Source organism: Nerophis lumbriciformis, linkage group LG32 (genome assembly GCF_033978685.3).
Source record: "Nerophis lumbriciformis linkage group LG32, RoL_Nlum_v2.1, whole genome shotgun sequence".
NCBI lineage: Eukaryota > Metazoa > Chordata > Actinopteri > Syngnathiformes > Syngnathidae > Nerophis > Nerophis lumbriciformis.
Window position 1 is genome coordinate 9,096,296 of NC_084579.2, and position 20,587 is coordinate 9,116,882.

Here is a 20,587-nt window from a genome sequence, read left to right on the forward strand (position 1 = left end):
ATTATGTTATTTACTAGTCAAAACAACTAAATTGTCCTTTTTCCACAAATAGCAATCAAAAACATAACATTCTAACAGCAACATTCAAGAAAATAACTGTATTTTAATATTTTAATTGAGAAATAACGATGGCATTTATTTGGCATATAAAAAACTGAAACAACTAAAATTTCAATTTTTTACAATGAATCAAAAACAAAATTCTAACAGCAACATTCAAGTAAGTAACTAAAGTATGATACCTTAACTGAGAAATAATAATGGTATTTTCTTTGGCAAATAAACTGAAATAACTAAATTGTTCTTTTTCACAAATAGTAACCAAAATATAACATTGTATTAGCAACATACAAGTAAATAACTATAATCTGACATCTTAATTGAGAAATAATAATGGTATTTATTTGGCAAAAAACAAACTGAAACAACTACCGTATTTTTCGGACTATAAGTCGCATTTTTTTTCATAGTTTGGCCGGGCTCTAGTGCGATTTATGTTTTTTTCCTTCTTTATTATGCATTTTCGGCAGGTGCGACTTATACTCCGGTGCGACTTATACTCCGAAAAATACGGTAAATTGTTATTTTTTACAAATAATTAAAAACAATATTTTAACAGCGACAATCAAGTAAAAAACTAATTTGACATTTTAATAATTGAGAAGTAATAATGGTATTTATTCGGCAAAAAACAAACTGAAACAACTAAATTGTTCTTTTTTTAAATAATTTAAAACAACATTCTAACAGCGACAATCAAATAAATAACTATAATTTGAAATCTTGATTGAGAAATAATAATGGTATTTATTTGGCAAAAAACAAACTGAAACAACTAAATTGTTCTTTTCCACAAATAATTAAAAACATAACATTGTAACAGTGACTATCAAGTAAATAATTATAATTTGACATCTTAAATGAGAAATAATAATGATATTTATTTAGCAAAAAACAAACTGAAACAACTAAATTGTTCTTTTTCAAAATAATTTAAAACAACATTCTAACAGCGACAATCAAGTAAATAACTATACCGTATTTTCCGCACCATAAGGCGCCCTGGGTTATAAGCCGCGCCTTCAATGAACGGCATATTTCAAAACTTTGTCCACCTATAAGCCGCCCCGTGTTATAAGCCGCATCTAACTGCGCTAAAGGGAATGTCAAAAAAACAGTCAGATAGGTCAGTCAAACTTTAATAATATATTAAAAACCAGCGTTCTAACAACTCTGTTCACTCCCAAAATGTACGGTAATGTGCAAATGTGCAATCACAAACATAGTAAAATTCAAAATAGTGCAGAGCAATAACATCAACATCAATAACTTAATGTTGCTCGAACGTTAATGTCACAACACACAAAATAAACATAACGCTCACTTTCTGAAGTTATTCTTCATTCATAAATCCCTCGAATTCTTCTCCTTCGGTGTCCGAATTAAAAAGTTGGGCGAATACGGGATCCAAAATGGCCGGCTTATGTTATATTCTCTTGCTGCTGCTCTATTTCCGTGTTCTTCGGCATGACTTATTGCCTTAAGTTTAAATTCTGCGTTATACGCGTGTCGCTTGGTAGGAGCCATTTTGTGGTCTTTACAGATGTAAACACACAAAGGAAATGAAACGTAATACCCGCGCGCTTCTTCTTCTATGGGGGCGGGTGGTTGCTTACCGTAGAAGAAGAAGCGCTTCCTCTTCTACGGGGGCGGGTGCTTACCTTGGCAGTTGCTTACCATAGAAGAAGAAGCGCTTCCTCTTCTACGGGGAAAAAAGATGGCGGCTGTTTACCGTAGTTGCGAGACCGAAACTTTATGAAAATAAATATTTATATTAATCCATATATAAGGCGCACCGGGTTATAAGCCGCACTGTCAGCTTTTGTGAAAATTTGTGGTTTTTAGGCGCGTCTTATAGTGCGGAAAATACGGTAATTTGACATCTTAATTGAGAAATTATTACAGTATTTATTTGGCAAAAAACAAACCGAAACAACTAAATTGTTCTTTTTTCTTTTTCACATGCCAATCATTAAAAAAAACAACTATCTGCTGGCTGCACCACAGGCTTGAATTGAAAACTAGTCTTCGGTTCACGGTTAAGACCTAAGTCACCAACTCCTGTTAGTAGTCCAAGTGTGAAGTAAAAAATGAAAAATGCAACTTACTGTAGTGGAGTTGATGAGACGTCCTCTACGAACTTCTCAGTCTTTTCAGGCCGGCTTGAATCAGGAAAGAAGTTGAAGTGGAAGTGAAAGATGTTTTCCTGCTAGTGGAAGAAGTTCTTCAGATGTCAGCTGCAATGACTTAATGACAGTAACTCAATAAGACTTTCTCTCTCTCTCTAACCCAGAAATGTCCAAAGTCTGCCATCCACAACGCCACTACAGATTCACAATTTCAATACGTAAAAAACAATTATCTACACTGTCAAAAGAAATCTGTACATTTTACGGTAAAAAAAAACTTACAACTCAGTAGCTACAATTTTTCTGAATTAAAAAAAAAAAGTTTATTAGAGTACATTACTGTAAATTGTGAAACAGTACAACTGTTTCTGTATTTTTACAGTAAAGTTCTGGCGACTGAACTGCCTTTTTTTTTTTTTTATCGTAAAATCGACAGTTGTTTTAACAGTGCATTACTGTAAATTGAAACACGGTACCAATTGTATTTTTACAGATAATTTTCAGCAATTTAGATGCCAGTTAACTGTAAAATATATGCTAGTTTTTTTCAGTGCATTACTGTAAATGGAAACACAGTACAACTGTTATTTTTACAGTAAAATTCTGGCGAGTGAGTGGCCAGTTTTTGGTTTTTTTTACAAAAAATTGTTTTACAGTGCATTACTGTAAATTGAAAACGGTACCAATTGTATTTTTATAGAAAATTTTCAGCTATTGAGATGCCAGTTTACTGTAAAATATATGCTTGTTCCTTCAGTGCATTACTGTAAATGGAAACAAGGTACAACTTATTTTTACAGTAAAATTCTGGCGAGTGAGTGGCCAGTATTTTTTTTCTTTTTTTTTTACAAAAAATAGTTTTACAGTGCATTACTGTTAATGAAAAAATAGTGCCACTGCTATACAGTAAATTTCTGGCGACTGAATTGGCTTTTTTTTTTTTTTTTTTTTACGTAAAATCGACAGTTGTTTTAACAGTACATTACTGTAAATTGAAAAACGGTACCAATTGTATTTTTACAGAACATTTTCAGCAATTGAGATGCCAGTTTACTGTAAAATATATGCTTGTTTCTTCAGTGCATTACTGTAAATGGAAACAGTACAAATGGTATTTTTACAGTAAAATTCTGGCGAGTGAGTGGCCATTTTTTTTTTTTTACAAAAAATAGTTTTACAGTGCAATACTGTAAATGGAAAAACGGCACCGCTTTTATTTTTACAGTAAGATTTTAGCAACAGATGCCAGTTAACTGTAAAATGTGCTTGTTTTTACAGTGCATTACTGTAAATGGAAAAACGGTACCAATTGTATTTTTACAGAAGATTTTCAGCAATTGAGATGCCAGTTTACTGTAAAATATATGCTTGTTTTTTCAGGGCATTACTGTAAATGGTATTTTTACAGTAAAATTCTGGCGAGTGAGTGGCCAGTTTTTTTTTTTTTTTTTCCCAAAAAATAGTTTTACAGTGCATTACTGTAAATGGAAAACTAGTGCCACTGCTATATAGTAAAATTATGGCGACTGAGTTTCTAGTTAATTTTTTTACCCTAAAATCTACAGTTGTTTTTACAGTACATAACTGTACATGGAAAAACGGTACTACTGTTATTTTTTACAGTAAATTTTGTCGACTGAGTTGCCATTTCTGTTAACCGGAAAATCTAAGGTCATTGATATTACAGTGCATTACTGTAAATGGAAAAACGGTACCACTTTTATTTTTACAGTAAAATTATGGCGACTGAGCTGCCATTTTTGTTTTACCGTAAAATCTAGTTTTTACAGTGCAGTACTGTAAACTGAAAAATGGTACAACTTTTTACAGTAAAATTCTGGCGAGTGAGTGGCCTTTTTTTTTTTTTTTTACAAAAAATTATTTCACAGCGCATTACTGTAAATGGAAAAATAGTGCCATTGCTATTTTTACAGTAAAATTCTGGCGACTGAGTTTGTAGTTTATTTTTTTACCCTAAAATCTACAGTTGTTTTCACAGTACATAACTGTACATAGAAAAAACGGTACTACTGTTATTTTTTTACAGTACATTTTGGGGAGTCAGTGGCCAGTTTTTAAAAAAGAAAAAATCTACAATTGTTTTACTGTAAATGGAAAAACAGTGCCACTGCTATTTTAACAGAAAAATTCTGGCGACTGAGTTTCTAGTTAATTTATTTACCCTAAAATCTACAGTTGTTTTTACAGTACATGGAAAAACGATACTAACGTTATTTTTTTACAGTAAAATTTTGGCGACTGAGTTGCCTTTTTTTTTTTACTGTAAAATCTATGGTCATTGATTTTACAGTGCATTACTAAAATAAAATAAAAGGTACCACTGTTTTTTACACAAAAATTGGGGACTGAACTGCCATTTTTTTAAACTGTAAAATCTACAGTTGTTTTACAGTGTATTACTGTAAATTGAAAAACGGCACCGCTTTTATTTTTACAGTAACATTTTCGCAACTGAGATACCAGTTAACTGTAAAATGTGCTTGTTTTTACAGTATATTACTGTAAATTGAAAAACGGTACCACTTTTTTTTTTACAGTAAAAGTATGGCGACTGAGCTGCCATTTTTGTTTTACCGTAAAATCTAGTTTTTACAGTGCATAACTGTAAATTGAAAAACGGTACAACTTTTATTTTTACGGTAAAATTCCGGCAACCGAGTTTCCATTGTTTTAATAGTGCATTACTGTAAATTGAAAAACGGTAACACTTTTATTTTTACTGTAACATTTTGGCAATTGAAATGCCAGTTTACTGTAAAATATACACGTTTTTACAGTGCACTACTGTAAATTGAAACATTGTACAACTTGTATTTTTACAGTAAAATTCCGGCGACTGAGTTTCCATTGTTTTTAATGTAAAATATAATAAATTATGGCGACTGAGCTGCCATTTTTGTTTTACCATAAAATCTAGATTTTACAGTGCATTACTGTAAATTGAAAAACGGAACAACTGTTATTTTTACTGAGTGTGCATTGTTTTAATAGTGCATTACTGAAAATTGAAAAACGGTACCACTTTTATTTTTACTGTAAAATTTTGGCAATTGAAAAGCCAGTTTACTGTAAAATATAGACATGTTTTTACAGTGCAGTACTGTAAATTGAAAAATTGTACAACTTGTATTTTTACAGTATAATTCTGGTGACTGAGTTTCCATTGTTTTCACTGTAAAATATAATAAATTATGGCGACTTAGCTGCCATTTTCGTTTTACCGTAAAATCTAGTTTTTACAGTGCATAACTGTAAATTGAAAAACAGTACAACTTTTATTTTTACGGTAAAATTCCGGCAACCGAGTTTCCATTGTTTTAATAGTGCATTACTGTAAATTAAAAACCGGTAACACTTTTATTTTTACTGTAAAATTTTGGCAATTGAAATGCCAGTTTACTGTAAAATATAGACATGTTTTTACAGTGCAGTACTGTAAATTGAAAAATTGTACAACTCGTATTTTTACAGTAAAATTCTGGTGACTGAGTTTCCATTGTTTTTACTGTAAAATATAGTAAAATTATGGCGAATGAGCTGCCATTTTCGTTTTACCGTAAAATCTAGTGTTTACAGTGCATAACTGTAAATTGAAAAACGGTACAACTTTTATTTTTACGGTAAAATTCCGGCAACCAAGTTTCCATTGTTTTAATAGTGCATTACTGTAAATTGAAAAACGGTAACACTTTTATTTTTACTGTAAAACTTTGGCAATTGAAATGCCAGTTTACTGTAAAATATAGACATGTTTTTACAGTGCAGTACTGTAAATTGAAAAATTGTACAACTTTTATTTTTACAGTAAAATTCTGATGACTGAGTTTCCATTGTTTTTACTGTAAAATATAGTAAAATTATGGCGACTGAGCTGCCATTTTCGTTTTACCGTAAAATCTAGATTTTACAGTGCATAACTGTAAATTGAAAAACTGTACAACTTTTATTTTTACGGTAAAATTCCGGCAACCGAGTTTCCATTGTTTTAAAAGTGCATTACTGTAAATTGAAAAACGGTAACACTTTTATTTTTACTGTAACATTTTGGCGATTGAAATGCCAGTTTACTGTAAAATATAGACATGTTTTTACAGTGCAGTACTGTAAATTGAAAAATTGTACAACTTGTATTTTTACAGTAAAATTCTGGTGACTGAGTTTCCATTGTTTTCACTGTAAAATATAATAAATTATGGCGACTTAGCTGCCATTTTTGTTTTACCGTAAAATCTAGTTTTTACAGTGCATTACTGTAAATTGAAAAACGGTACAACTATTATTTTTACAGTAAAATTCCGGCGACTGAGTTTGCATTGTTTTAGTAGTGCATTACAGTAAATTGAAAAACGGTACCACTTTTATTTTGACTGTAAAATTTTGGCAATTGAAATGCCAGTTTACTGTAAAATATACACGTTTTTACAGTGCACTACTGTAAATTGAAACATTGCACAACTTGTATTTTTACAGTAAAATTCCGGCGACTGAGTTTCCATTGTTTTCACTGTAAAATATAATAAATTATGGCGACTGAGCTGCCATTTTCGTTTTACCATAAAATCTAGATTTTACAGTGCATTACTGTAAATTGAAAAACGGTACAACTGTTATTTTTACTGAGTTTGCATTGTTTTAATAGTGCATTACTGTAAATTGAAAAACGGTACCACTTTTATTTTGACTGTAAAATTTTGGCAATTGAAATGCCAGTTTACTGTAAAATATATGCGTGTTTTTACAGTGCACTACTGTAAATTGAAAAACGGTGCAAGTTTTATTTTTACAGTAAAATTCCGGCGACTGAGTTTTCCATTGTTTTTACTGTAAAATATAGTAAAATTATGGCTACTGAGCTGCCATTTTTGTTTTACCGTAAAATCTAGTTTATACAGTGCATTACTGTAAATTGAAACACGGTACAACTTTAATTTTTACGGTAAAATTCTGGCAACTGAGTTTCCATTGTTTTAATAGTCCATTACTGTAAATAAAAGAACACTACAATTTTATTTTACAAGTACATTTCTGGCAGATGTTAATTTATATGTTAATTTATTAAAATTGTAGATTATAATGCTTTTTATATGTCAAAAAAAAAAAAAAAAACCACGTTTGCAAGCTTTTACAGCCTTTTTTCTTCTGATTCCAATGGTTTATTTTCAGAAAAACATTAGACTGGACAGTGTTGTAAAACAAATGTAAACAATGAACACTGTGAAGAGTCAAAAAAACAAAAACAATACCAGAGCACTCAGGTCGGTGCGTTTGATAAATGCCACTCAGCCCACTTGTGCTCTGTAATTTCACATTTTGGACTTCAAATATGCCTTTTTAAGTCGGATTGTCACTGGCGGTTAACTTAATAAGGAGTACTTTTTTGTATCATCCACCAGACGTACCTGTACACACCTGCGTCCCAGCTTGAAAGCACAAATAAAAGGTTCTTCAGCCAGCTTGAAACCCATAAAAGTGTCATCAACAACATTAAAACAATACAATATTCCCACAATGGACGTCCATGACAAAGTGTATATGTTGAGTATATAGGAGTGTTTGCATACATTGTGTGTCCCAGGTTAGGATTTCTACTGAGGTGTGTTTCCAGGTGAGGGTGTGAGTAATACTAACCGCTAAAACTACCATGGCGCTAACAGCTAAGGCTGGGATTAAGGCACTTAAATACAAAAAAAAAAGCAATGCAAATAAAATGTAAACAGTGTTGTGGTCACGGAACACAAAGAGGAGTTATCTTAGAATTGCGATAATATTATTCATTTTTAAAAAAGGCTAGTTAGCGTAGCATGTTAGCTTGCCAAGGCGAGCTTGTTCATTCTGCTCATGTGTCACATTTATTAATTTTTTTAGTTTGGACTATGAACGTTATCATGCGTCCCGGTTTTATTGACTTTATTTGATAAAATAAGCTAATATAAAGCATACTTGCCAACCCTCCCGAATTTTCCGGGAGACTCCCGAAATTCAGCGCCTCTCCCGAAAACCTCCCGGGACAAATATTCTCCCCCGAAAATCTCCCGATTTTCAGCCGGAGCTGGAGGCCACGCCCCCTCCAGCTCCATGCGGACCTGAGTGAGGACAGCCTTTTTTTTATGACGGGAGGACAACAGGGTGACAAGAACTAAATCATCCAGACTAGAGATAAATTGTATTATTATGTTTATCTTACCTAAAAATAAATATATTTATTAATTTAAAAAAAAAAAAAACTAAATACATTTTTACTATATTTTGCTAAAAACATCAAAATTAATTGTATTTTTATTTGTATTTTTTCGTGACTCCTTATTACATCCAGCCATAGAATTATACATTAAAATAAACATATTGGAAATACTTAATTTTAAATGATCATAATAATTCATTTAAAATGACCATATTTAATTATTAAAATAATTGCTTGTTTATCAACAACTTTAGCATTTTATTCATTACATTTTGAAGCTCTCAGAAGCCAAGTTGTTATATTCCTTAAGATTTATTTATGCAAGTTTGAAGTATCAATTATCTAAACACAGTTTTGTTTGCATATTTTCAGGATGTATATATATATATATATATATATATATATATATATATATATATATATATGTATATGTATGTATATATATATGTATGAAATACTTGACTTGGTGAATTCTAGCTGTCAATATACTCCTCCCCTCTTAACCACGCCCTCAACCACGCCCCCGTCCCACCCCCGACCACGCCCCCACCCCCCCCACCTCCCGAAATCGGAGGTCTCAAGGTTGGCAAGTATGATATAAAGTTAAAGTACCAATGATTGTCACACACACACTAGGTGTGGCGAAATTATCCTCTGCATTTGACCCATCACCCTTGATCACCCCCTGGGAGGTGAGGAGAGCAGTGAGCAGCTGCTGTGGCCACGCCCGGGAATAATTTTTGGTGATTTAACCCCCAATTCCAACCCTTGATGCTGAGTGCCAAGCAGGGAGGTTATGAGTCCCATTTTTACAGTCTTTGGTGTGACTCGGCCCGGGGTTTGAACTCACAACCTACCCATCTCAGTGTCTTGTAGCCAGTAATCAGTTTGGAAAAGGCTTCATTATCATTTTTTACACAAAATAATATACTGCGAGAATTGGTTTGAATCCAAAATGGTGGTTGAATCGAGAATCGATGCTGAACCGAATCGTGAGTTATCAGATTCACATCCCCAGAAAGCTGCGTGGAGGGCTTATAGAGACTTTAAATGCATAAAATATCTATAAAAAATCATTGAAACAAATATAGGCCCGTAAATATCGGCCCTACTTTTCAGAAATGTCACCAACTGGGTGGAGTGACGTGGAACGTATGTGTAAAAGACGAGTCTACTCCTGAAGCGCCGCACACAACAGGGTAAAAAGCCTCGAAACATCCCCCTGAGATGGGTAGGTCGTGAATTCAAACCCTGGCCCGAGTCATTCCAAAGACTATAAAAATGGGAGCCATTACCTCCTTGCTTGGCACTCAGCATCAAAGGTTGGAATTGGGGGTTAAATCACCAAAAATGATTGATGGGGACGGCCACCACTGCTGCTCACTGCTCCCCTCACCTCCCAGGGGGTGATCAAGGGTGATGGGTCAAATGCAGAGGATAATTTCGCCACACCTAGTGTGTGTGTGACAATCATTGGTACTTTATATTTAACTTTACAGTGTTGCCTCTGCTAGACAAACGTCACATGGCGGTGCCGTTATTATAAGCATACTTGCCAACCCTCCCGGATTTTCCGGGAGACTCCCGAAATTCAGGCGTAACTGGAGGCCACGCCCCCTCCAGCTCCATGCGGACCTGAGTCCGCTTTCCCACAATATAAAGAACGTCTACAGTAAAGCAGTCCGTCTGCCGTAAACAGCAATGTTGTGACACTCTTAAACAGGACAATACTGCCATCTAGTGCATTTGATGAAAGCACTTTTGTGCGTGCCACACAGCAATGCATAATCAAAGAGGGTGTTTAGCATGGTTAGAAAGATAGTGACAGAGAATAGAACAAGGATGGACAATTCAACCCTTAAGTCAACAATGAGTAGATGAGTGTTATGTGTGTGTATATGTGTAAATAAATGAACACTGAAATTCAAGTATTTCTTTTATATATATATATATATATATATATATATATATATATATATATATATATATATATATATATATATATATATATCCTGATGATTGAGGGTACCCCCCCTCATGAAACAGGCCTGTAGAGATGAAATAGTCTTGTGATTTTTTTCTCACACATACATATATTGCGCTCTACTACGGTATCGAGCACTATTTTTTGGATAACCTTATTAAGACATATATATATATATATATATATATATATATAGCTAGAATTCACTGAAAGTCAATTATTTCTTATATGTATATATATATATATATATCCATCCATCCATCCATTTTCTACCGCTTATTCCCTTCGGGGGTCGCGGGGATATATATATATATATATATATATATATATATATATATATATATTAAATACTTGACTTGGTGAATTCTAGCTGTAAATATACTCCTCCTCTCTTAACCACGCCCCCGCCCCAACCACGCCCCCCGCACCCACCCCCCGAAATTGGAGGTCTCAAGGTTGGCAAGTATGATTATAAGGGAAATTGACTTGAAATTTCTCGCACAGCTCAACTGCGCCAGACGAATAAACACCCACAGGTGTTCAGCCAAACCAACAAGATACATGGTACACACCGACAAATTGTGTCAAATCTGAACACAATTGAAAATGTTCAAGCATTTGTCTAAATCAGGGGTGACCCTTAAGTCCATCGCCAGCTACCGGAGGGTGTGTCAGTCCATCGCCAGCCAGCCGTTAAAAAAATACACCTAAAAATTACCCATCCATCCATCTTCTTCCGCTTACCCAAGGTCGGGTTGGATAAGCGGAAGCCCAGACTTTCCTCTCCCCAGCCACTTGGTCCAGCTCTTCCCGGGGGATCCCGAGACATTCCCAGGCCATAGTCTTCCCAACGTGTCCTGGGTCTTCCCCTTGGCCTTCTGCCGGTCGGACGTGCCCTAAACACCTCCCTAGGGAGGCGTTCGGGTGGCATCCTGACCAGATGCCCCAACCACCTCATCTGGCTCCTCTCCATGTGGAGGAACAGTGGCTTTACTTTGAGCTGGCAGAGGTTCTCACCCTATCTCTAAGGGAGAGACCCAACACCCGGCGGAGGAAACTCATTTCGGCCGCTTGTACCCGTGATCTTGTCCTTTCGGTCATGACCCAAAGCTCATGACCATAGGTGAGGATGGGAACGTAGATCGACCGGTAAATTGAGAGCTTTGCCTTCCGGCTCAGCTCCTTCTTCACCACAACGGATCGATACGGCGTCCGCATTACTGAAGACGCCGCACCGAAATGAGCGATCATCAATCGTCACCAAGACGTCACTTTCGTCACTTGATTGACATTCACGGCACCCGAGGGTCTTGTGAGCTCTTCTTGAACCTCTTTTTTGAACTATTTTACGACCTCTTCTTTTGAACTGTTCGGTAACCAAAGGCAACGCTGTTTACGACCCACTTCCCTCTGGAAGCATGTGGTTGGAGAAAGTCAAATAAAGGAGGAGGAGTACAATCTTTCGCCAGAGCGTGCTGAGATACTGTACAAGGGTACAGTTCACCTCTTCTTGAACCTCTTTTTTGAACTATTTTACCACCTCTTCTTTTGAACTGTTCGGTAACCAAAGGCAACGCTGTTTACGACCCACTTCCCTCTGGAAGCATGTGGTTGGAGAAAGTCAAATAAAGAAGGAGGAGTACAATCTTTCGCCAGAGCGTGCTGAGATACTGTACGAGGGTACAGTTCACCTCTTCTTGAACCTCTTTTTTTAACTATTTTACCACCTCTTCTTTTGAACTGTTCGGTAACCAAAGGCAACGCTGTTTACGACCCACTTCCCTCTGGAAGCATGTGGTTGGAGAAAGTCAAATAAAGAAGGAGGAGTGCAATCTTTCGCCAGAGCGTGCTGAGATACTGTACGAGGGTACAGTTCACCTCTTCTTGAACCTCTTTTTTGAACTATTTTACGACCTCTTCTTTTGAACTGTTCGGTAACCAAAGGCAACGCTGTTTACGACCCACTTCCCTCTGGAAGCATGTGGTTGGAGAAAGTCAAATAAAGAAGGAGGAGTACAATCTTTCGCCAGAGCGTGCCGAGATACTGTACAAGGGTACAGTTCACCTCTTCTTGAACCTCTTTTTTGAACAATTTTACGACCTCTTCTTTTGAACTGTTCGGTAACCAAAGGCAACGCTGTTTACGACCCACTTCCCTCTGGAAGCATGTGGTTGGAGAAAGTCAAATAAAGAAGGAGGAGTACAATCTTTCGCCAGAGCGTGCTGAGATACTGTACGAGGGTACAGTTCACCTCTTCTTGAACCTCTTTTTTGAACTATTTTACCACCTCTTCTTTTGAACTGTTCGGTAACCAAAAGCAACGCTGTTTACGACCCACTTCCCTCTGGAAGCATGTGGTTGGAGAAAGTCAAATAAAGAAGGAGTACAATCTTTCGCCAGAGCGTGCTGAGATACTGTACAAGGATACAGTTCACCTCTTCTTGAACCTCTTTTTTGAACTATTTTACCACCTCTTCTTTTGAACTGTTCGGTAACCAAAGGCAACGCTGTTTACGACCCACTTCCCTCTGGAAGCATGTGGTTGGAGAAAGTCAAATAAAGAAGGAGGAGTACAATCTTTCGCCAGAGCGTGCTGAGATACTGTACAAGGGTACAGTTCACCTCTTTTTTTAACTATTTTACGACCTCTTCTTTTGAACTGTTCGGTAACCAAAGGCAACGCTGTTTACGACCCACTTCCCTCTGGAAGCATGTGGTTGGAGAAAGTCAAATAAAGAAGGAGTACAATCTTTCGCCAGAGCGTGCTGAGATACCGTACAAGGGTACAGTGTACAGGCGACTCTCCTCAATTGAGTCTAAATTGAATTCTGACTCTGTCTAATTCTTTGCCTCTTGTCTTGTTTAATAGATGTCATCAGTGTTTGAACCTGACAGTTTCTCAGTTGGAACATGAAATATCTTGTCTTTGCAGTCTATTCAATTAAATATAAGGATTTGCAAATCATTGTATTCTGTTTTTATTTACCAATTACACAACGTGCCAACTTTACTGGTTTTGGGTGTTGTACCTGCGTCATATTCACTCTCAAGGTATTAATGAAGGGTTAAAAAGAGGGAAAAGGCAAAGAAAAAAAAAACAAGTAGTTCAAATCTAACTCGTGGAGCAAACCGGCAGCTCCCAGCAGGGATCCAGTTAGGACGGGGAACAAGAGGAAGTATTGTCCTGCTACTGATCTAATTAAAGCGACACAACATCCACAAAAAGTACAGAGTATCCTCACGGTGGTGAAATAAGGTCTTCTCCGACATGCCCTGTGAAGGTTTCCGGCACACCCAGCGTGCCAAAAAACGGCAACCAAACCTGTGCGTGGCATCTTTGGATAGGTGGCACAAACGATATATATGTTATATAAATATAAAAAAGAGCGTTCGTAATGTAAAAAGAGTGGCGTGGCACGAGAGTGAGAGTAGTAAAATAGCCGGCAGATAAGGTCATAAATACTGCGAAGCCATGCATCGAAGCCAAAGTCCGTAACGACACATTGACCGCAGAAAGCACGACAACTGGTGCTTTCCATTGTAACCTTTTTTTTTTTTTTTTTTTTTAGGATAAAAATGTCAGAAAGAGGATCAAACGCACCATGTACACTGCAAAAACACAAGTCAAAATAAATGTATTAAACCAGCGGGGAAATGAAGAACAAACTGTACACGTTCTTCTATATAGTCGCCAAACATAAGCAGCCGTGGCCGTAGGCAACCTCCTGATGTTGTTTTTTCCCCGAACTCCACTAGATGGCAGTAGCTGCATTTGAAGTATCCCGAGTGGGTGGACAGCTTTTTTGGAGGTCTGTTAAAATCTTTACAAATCTTGTCATTGGAGTTGAACTTATGCGTGTTACACTTGCTGGATTGTTGTTGACATTGAAACATTATTATTTAATCACTCCCTGCAGGGCTTTTGTTTACAATAACATTGAGTTTACGAATGTGTTATCAAAGTGTTCCTTGTAACCTGAACCACAAAAAGCACATCATTTCAACAGAAATGTAAAAAAAAAAAATACTGTATTGATGGTTTACTCGTTTTATACCACACACACACACACATGAATGTAGATCAGGGGTCCCCAAACGTTTTGACTCCGGGGCCGCATTGGGGTAAAACTATTTGGCTGGGGCCGCGCTATATACAGTATATATATGTCATGTCTGTGTGATCATGTTTTTGTTTTATTCATGTTCGGTTTTGTTTTTGGACTTTTTGTGCACTTTTGTTTTGTCATTATAGCAACCATTAGTTTTCACCTGTCACGTCACGCACCTGTTTCACGTTTTGAGTCACGCACCTGTTTTCGTTAATCATGTCTGTAGTATTTAAGTTCATTGTTTTCAGTTTGTCTTTCTGGTGACATCCCACAATTATGCTCTACACACTCTTCATCCTCTTAGATCCTGCTTCATGTCCCATGCCAAAGTAAGTTTTTGTTCCATGTTTATAGTCTTTTTGGTTTCATAGTTTGTTCTCCGCCATTGTGCGCGCCTTTTGTTTACTTCCTTTTTTTGTAGTTATAGTGTTTAAATAAAGACGTACTTACATTCCCGTCTCGCCCGAGCCAACTTTCCGTTGCATCCCTGAAAAGCAAACACCCAGGACCAAGTCATGACAATATATATATATATATATATATATATATATATATATATATATATATATATATATATATATATATATATATATACATATACATATACATATATATATATATATTATATGTAAATGTATGTGTGTGTGTGTGTATATGTATATGTAAATGTGTATATATGTGTGTGTGTATGTATATGTATATACATAGGTTTGTGTATATACATATACATATATATGTACATATGTACATACATATGTATATATATATATGTATGTGTATATATGTATGTGTCTATATGTGTGTGTGTATATATATATATATATATATATATATATATATATATATATATATATATATATATATATATATATACACACACTTGCTGCATGTCACGTTCTCGATGGTAAAATGCATTTTTAGACAATATGATTTGCCTGAGTGGCGAGGAGACGGTAGAAAATGGACTAGTAAGGAAAAAAATAAATAAAATAATAATACAAAAAAAAAAAAAAAAAAAAAAATTTTTTTTTTTTTAACGCGGGCTGTAGTTTGGGGACCCCTGATGTAGATAGTAGATGTCAGTAAACATATACTCTATTATTTTAATTAATTATAACTAGAGATGTCCGATAATGGCTTTTTTGCCGATATCCGACATACCGATATTGTCCAACTCTTAATTACCGATTCCGATATCAACCGATACCGATATATACAGTCGTGGAATTAACACATTATTATGCCTAATTTTGTTGTGATGCCCCGCTGGATGCATTAAACAATGTAACAAGGTTTTCCAAAATAAATCAACTCAAGTTATGGAAAAAAAATGCCAACATGGCACTGCCATATTTATTATTGAAGTCACAAAGTGCATTATTTTTTTTTAACATGCCTCAAAACAGCAGCTTGGAATTTGGGACATGCTCTCCCTGAGAGAGCATGTCTCTCCCGGAAGAGTTAGTGCGGCAAGGGGTTCTGGGTATTTGTTCTGTTGTGTTTATGTTGTGCTACGGTGCGGATGTTCTCCCGAAATGTGTTTGTCATTCTTGTTTGGTGTGGGTTCACACTGTGGCGCATATTTTGTAACAGTGTTAAAGTTGTTTATACGGCCACCCTCAGTGTGACCTGTACGGCTGTTGAGCAAGAATGCGTTGCATTCACTTGTGTGTGTGAAAAGTCGTAGATATTATGTGACTGGGCCGGCACGCCCCCAATATTGTTGTCTGGGTGGAAATCGGGAGAAATTCGGGAGAATGGTTGCCCTGAGAAATTTTGGGAGGAGCACTGAAATTCGGGAGGGTTGGCAAGTAAGACTGGGAGACGCAACTGCTCTGTACTTCTCCCTACGTCCGTGTACACAGCGGCGTTTTAAAAAGTCATACATTTTACTTTTTGAAACCGATACCGATAATTTCCGATATTACATTTTAAAGCATTTATCGGCTGATATCGACAGTTCGATATTATCGGACATCTGTAATTATAACTAATAAGAGTAATAATTAATTATTGTCATCCACAAGTTGCAGACATTCTCCATGTATGTTTTACGCTTGAAAGTGTTTGTCCATCTAAAATAGACCTGGGCAAATTAAGGGCCCGGGGGCCGCATAGGGCCCGTTAAGCTTTTCAATCTGGCCCGCCGGACAGTCCCCAAATTTTTTTTTTTTAGATCTTTAAGTATGTGAATGAAGTGTGTGAATGTTGTCCATCTGTGTTGGCCCTGTGATGAGGTGGCGACTTGTCCAGGGTGTACCCCGCCTTCCGCCCGAATGCAGCTGAGATAGGCTCCAGCACCACCCGCGACCCCGAAAGGGACAAGCGGTAAAAAATGGATGGATGGAGATCTTTAAGATGGAAAGTGTAGCTGCCATTATGATGTGCAGTGATGTTTTCAAATGACCGGAAGTCTTGAACTATACAAAGTATTTCAATGGTTGGAATCTGCACTTTTGCATGATATACTACTTACTATGGTAATCTAATTAGTTACTATGGTAATCTAATTAGTTACTATGGTAATCTAAGTCACAGCAGCTCAGATGAGGCACCAAGCAGTGTGGGTGGGGAGCGTTTCCACAGAGTGTTTCCAGAGTGGCCAGCCTGAAATGTGGGTGTCAGGTACAGACACGGAAGGATATTTTTACTACAAAGTTCTTAAGCTTAGTGATATATCACATATATCAGATTGTACGTTTTTTTTTTTTTTTACCTTTCGCGTTCATATTTCACTGTGTTTGTTGCATTTTTAAAATATGTGGATGGAGAGGGGGTGTGACGTTCATATGTTGTCAATATTCAGTGTTTTATCGTTCATAGTTAATATTGTAAACCCCACATTCTTTATTTTCATGTACATTCTGGGTGTCTCATTCAGTAAAAAAAAATGTAAAATTCCATTCCGCCTTTTTAAAGCGGTCTGTCATAATGTTTTTAGCTTTCAATCAGACATTATTGTGAGGTTTTGTATTAGTGTTCCTAAAACTCAGATGTACCGGCCCCCAGACACATTTTTCTCTCTAAATTTGGCCCCCAGAGTCAAAATAATTGCCCTGGCCTGATCTAAAACATTCATTTACGGCATACTTGCCAACCCTGAGACCTCCGATTTCGGGAGGTGGGGGGGGGGGGGACGGGGGCGTGGTTGAGGGGAGGGGGGCGTGGTTAAGAGGGGAGGAGTATATTGACAGCTAGAATTCACCAAGTCAAGTATTTCATACATATATATATATATATATATATATATATATATATATATATATATATATATATCTCCTGAACGTATGCAAACAAAACTGTGTTTAGATAGTTGATACTTCAAACTTGCATAAATAAATCTTTAGGAATATAACATAACTTGGCTTCTGAGAGCTTCAAAATGTAATGAATAAAATGCTAAAGTTGTTGATAAACAAGTAATTATTTTAATAATTAAATATGGTCATTTTAAATGAATTATTATGATCATTAAAAATTAATGATTTCAAATATGTTTATTTTAATGTATAATTCTATGGCTGGATGTAATAAGGAGTCATAAAACATAAATAAAATTACAATTAATTTTGATGTTTTTAGCAAAATATAGTAAACATTTTTTTTTCTTTTTTCTAATTAATAAATATATTTATTTTTAGGTAAGATAAACATAATAATACAATGTATCTCTAGTCTGGATGATTTAGTTCTTGTCACCCCTGTTGTCATAAAGAAAAGGCTGTCCTCACTCAGGTCCGCATGGAGCTGGAGGGGGCGTGGCCTCCAGCTCCGGCTGAAAATCTGGAGATTTTCGGGAGAATATTTGTCCCGGGAGGTTTTCGGGAGAGGCGCCGAATTTCGGGAGTCTCCCGGAAAATTCGGGAGGGTTGGCAAGTATGATTTACGGTCCAACAAATTTACCCCCGCACTTAAAGAGCATTTGTGGATAAGCGACGACGAGAGGTTATCATCACACTTCAACTTCTCTAACATGTAAATGCTGCCTCTTTGCTCGATTTGCTGAAGAAAATCTGTTCTTAATTTGATAAAAAGATTTATAAATACATGTAAACTAGGGAGTAAATACTACATTACCCAGATGCGATAATATATTATTTGTATACTAGGGGATTGGTTAGATTTGGTTAATGCTGAATGAGCAGTTTGGTCCTCACCACTATTACTGTGTTGGGTGCTTATCAGCTGGTCAAAATAAAAAATTAATTTTTAGCTTCATTTCATAGATCCAATCTTGGTTCGACTTCAGTTTTTGCAGTGTACAGAAGTATCCGTCCTTACGACAAGTGTGGTCACAGTCTCAAATCCTGTGAACGATGCAATGCTTTTAATGTGAAATACTCCGGTCTTGGCGATCCAACCATCAAGTTTCTTCTGTTAGTGAGCTGAATTGTGGAATATACAGCAAGGAACACTGATTTTAGGTATTTTACGTTGCATTGCACAAACCTGGGATCCCAGCATCCATCCTGTTTGTAATAATCCTCAAGATCCTCAGTTTCCAGAAGGACTTTTGGTCCTAGTCTGACTCGGTGCTCCTTAAAGAGCTCCTGCAGCTTCAAAGCCAGGACAGTCCGCTCTGTCGCCCATGCTCAGGCTACTCAGTCGAGGCAGCAGCCGATCCCTTTGTGTCCAATTTGGCAGATTCTCCAGTTCCAAGCGATATTTGGTCGCCTCAATGGATTTCTGCTGGATTTCCAGTATGTCCCTCCGCCTCAGCTTCATCCATAGTCTCTACTGCGTTGGACACGTGCGTCGGGTCTTGGCAGCTCATGGGCGACACCACTTTCTGACGGTTGTCCAGCGGGACGGTGGTGGGGGAACAGCGGTAAAAGTGGCTGCTGGAGACAAGTGGACTGGAAGTGAAAATGGTTCCAGGAGGGTCTATGCAGATGGTGGGGAGGGTGCAGTGGCGAGACGGGTTGAGGCGGTGGGATCGCCCCCCCGCCGGACGCTCGCAGCGCCGGCCTTGTGGTAGACGAAGGCAGTCTTTACAGGACTGGTAGGAGGGTTTGACTTTTAAAGGGTTGCCTGTGCTCGCGCTGTCCTGAATGGATGAAAAACACAACAGCAGTCAACAACATGGAATATAAATCATTATAATCGGAGGTTCTTCATTAATGTCTGAAGAACCTTCAATATGTTTTTTCTTTTTTGAAGACAAATGTGTAAAATTTAACATTTTTGTACTAAATTACAGCAAAATTATATTTATACAAACTGAGGAGAAGAAAAAAATAAAATAAAATAAAATAAAATAAAATAAAATATATATATATATATATATATATATATATATATATATATATATATATATATATATATATATTTTTTTTTTTATTTATTTTTTTTATTTTTTTTTTAAATCAGAGGACAAAAATATACACAATTAGACAACAAAGTAAATGTACAACACTTAATTTTAAGATTAACATTTATACTGAATTTAAGGACATATTTCATATTACATTTAAGTAAAATGTGTAACTAAAATATGTAAATAAATATTTAGACAAAATATAAGGAAATAAATATTTATAAAAAATGTAAGGACCTTTTTTATGACTAATAATGCTAAAATTGACCAATAAATGATGTATACTACATGTAAGGAAAACATTTATACAAAATTTAGGGATTTGTTTTTTAAACGTGTGACTAAAAATACTGACCAATAAATTATGTAAAGTAAATATAATGATAAAGTATGTATACACCATACTTGCCAACCTTGAGACCTCCAATTTCGGGAGGTGGGGGGTGGGGGGTGGGTGCGGGGGGCGTGGTTGGGGGCGTGGTTAAGAGGGGAGGAGAATATTTACAGCTAGAATTCACCAAGTCAAGTATTTCATATATATATATATATATATATATATATATATATATATATATATATATATATATATATATATCCCCGCGACCCCGAAGGGAATAAGCGGTAGTAAATGGAAGAATGGATGGATGGATATATATATATATATATATATATATATATATATATATATATAAATATATATATATAAATAAAAGAAATACTTGAATTTCAGTGTTCATTTATTTACACATATACACACACATACCACTCATCTACTCATTGTTGAG

At 36.1% G+C, this 20,587-nt stretch overlaps 1 protein-coding gene and 1 long non-coding RNA gene across 3 annotated transcripts in view; one reads left to right on the plus strand and one right to left on the minus strand.

The window, feature by feature from the left end:
- LOC133574573 (uncharacterized) overlaps positions 1 to 20,587 on the plus strand; it is a 73,083-nt gene that overhangs the window by 28,846 nt on the left and 23,650 nt on the right. The window lies entirely within an intron of this gene.
- The window catches only part of ssh1b (slingshot protein phosphatase 1b), a 54,840-nt gene continuing 52,868 nt past the window's right edge, over positions 18,616 to 20,587 (minus strand). Inside the window, exon 16 of the mRNA XM_061926742.1 lies at positions 18,616 to 19,532. Within this exon, the coding sequence (XP_061782726.1) occupies positions 19,161 to 19,532 (372 nt within the window). The 3' untranslated portion in view covers positions 18,616 to 19,160. The remainder of the gene's footprint in view (positions 19,533 to 20,587) is intronic.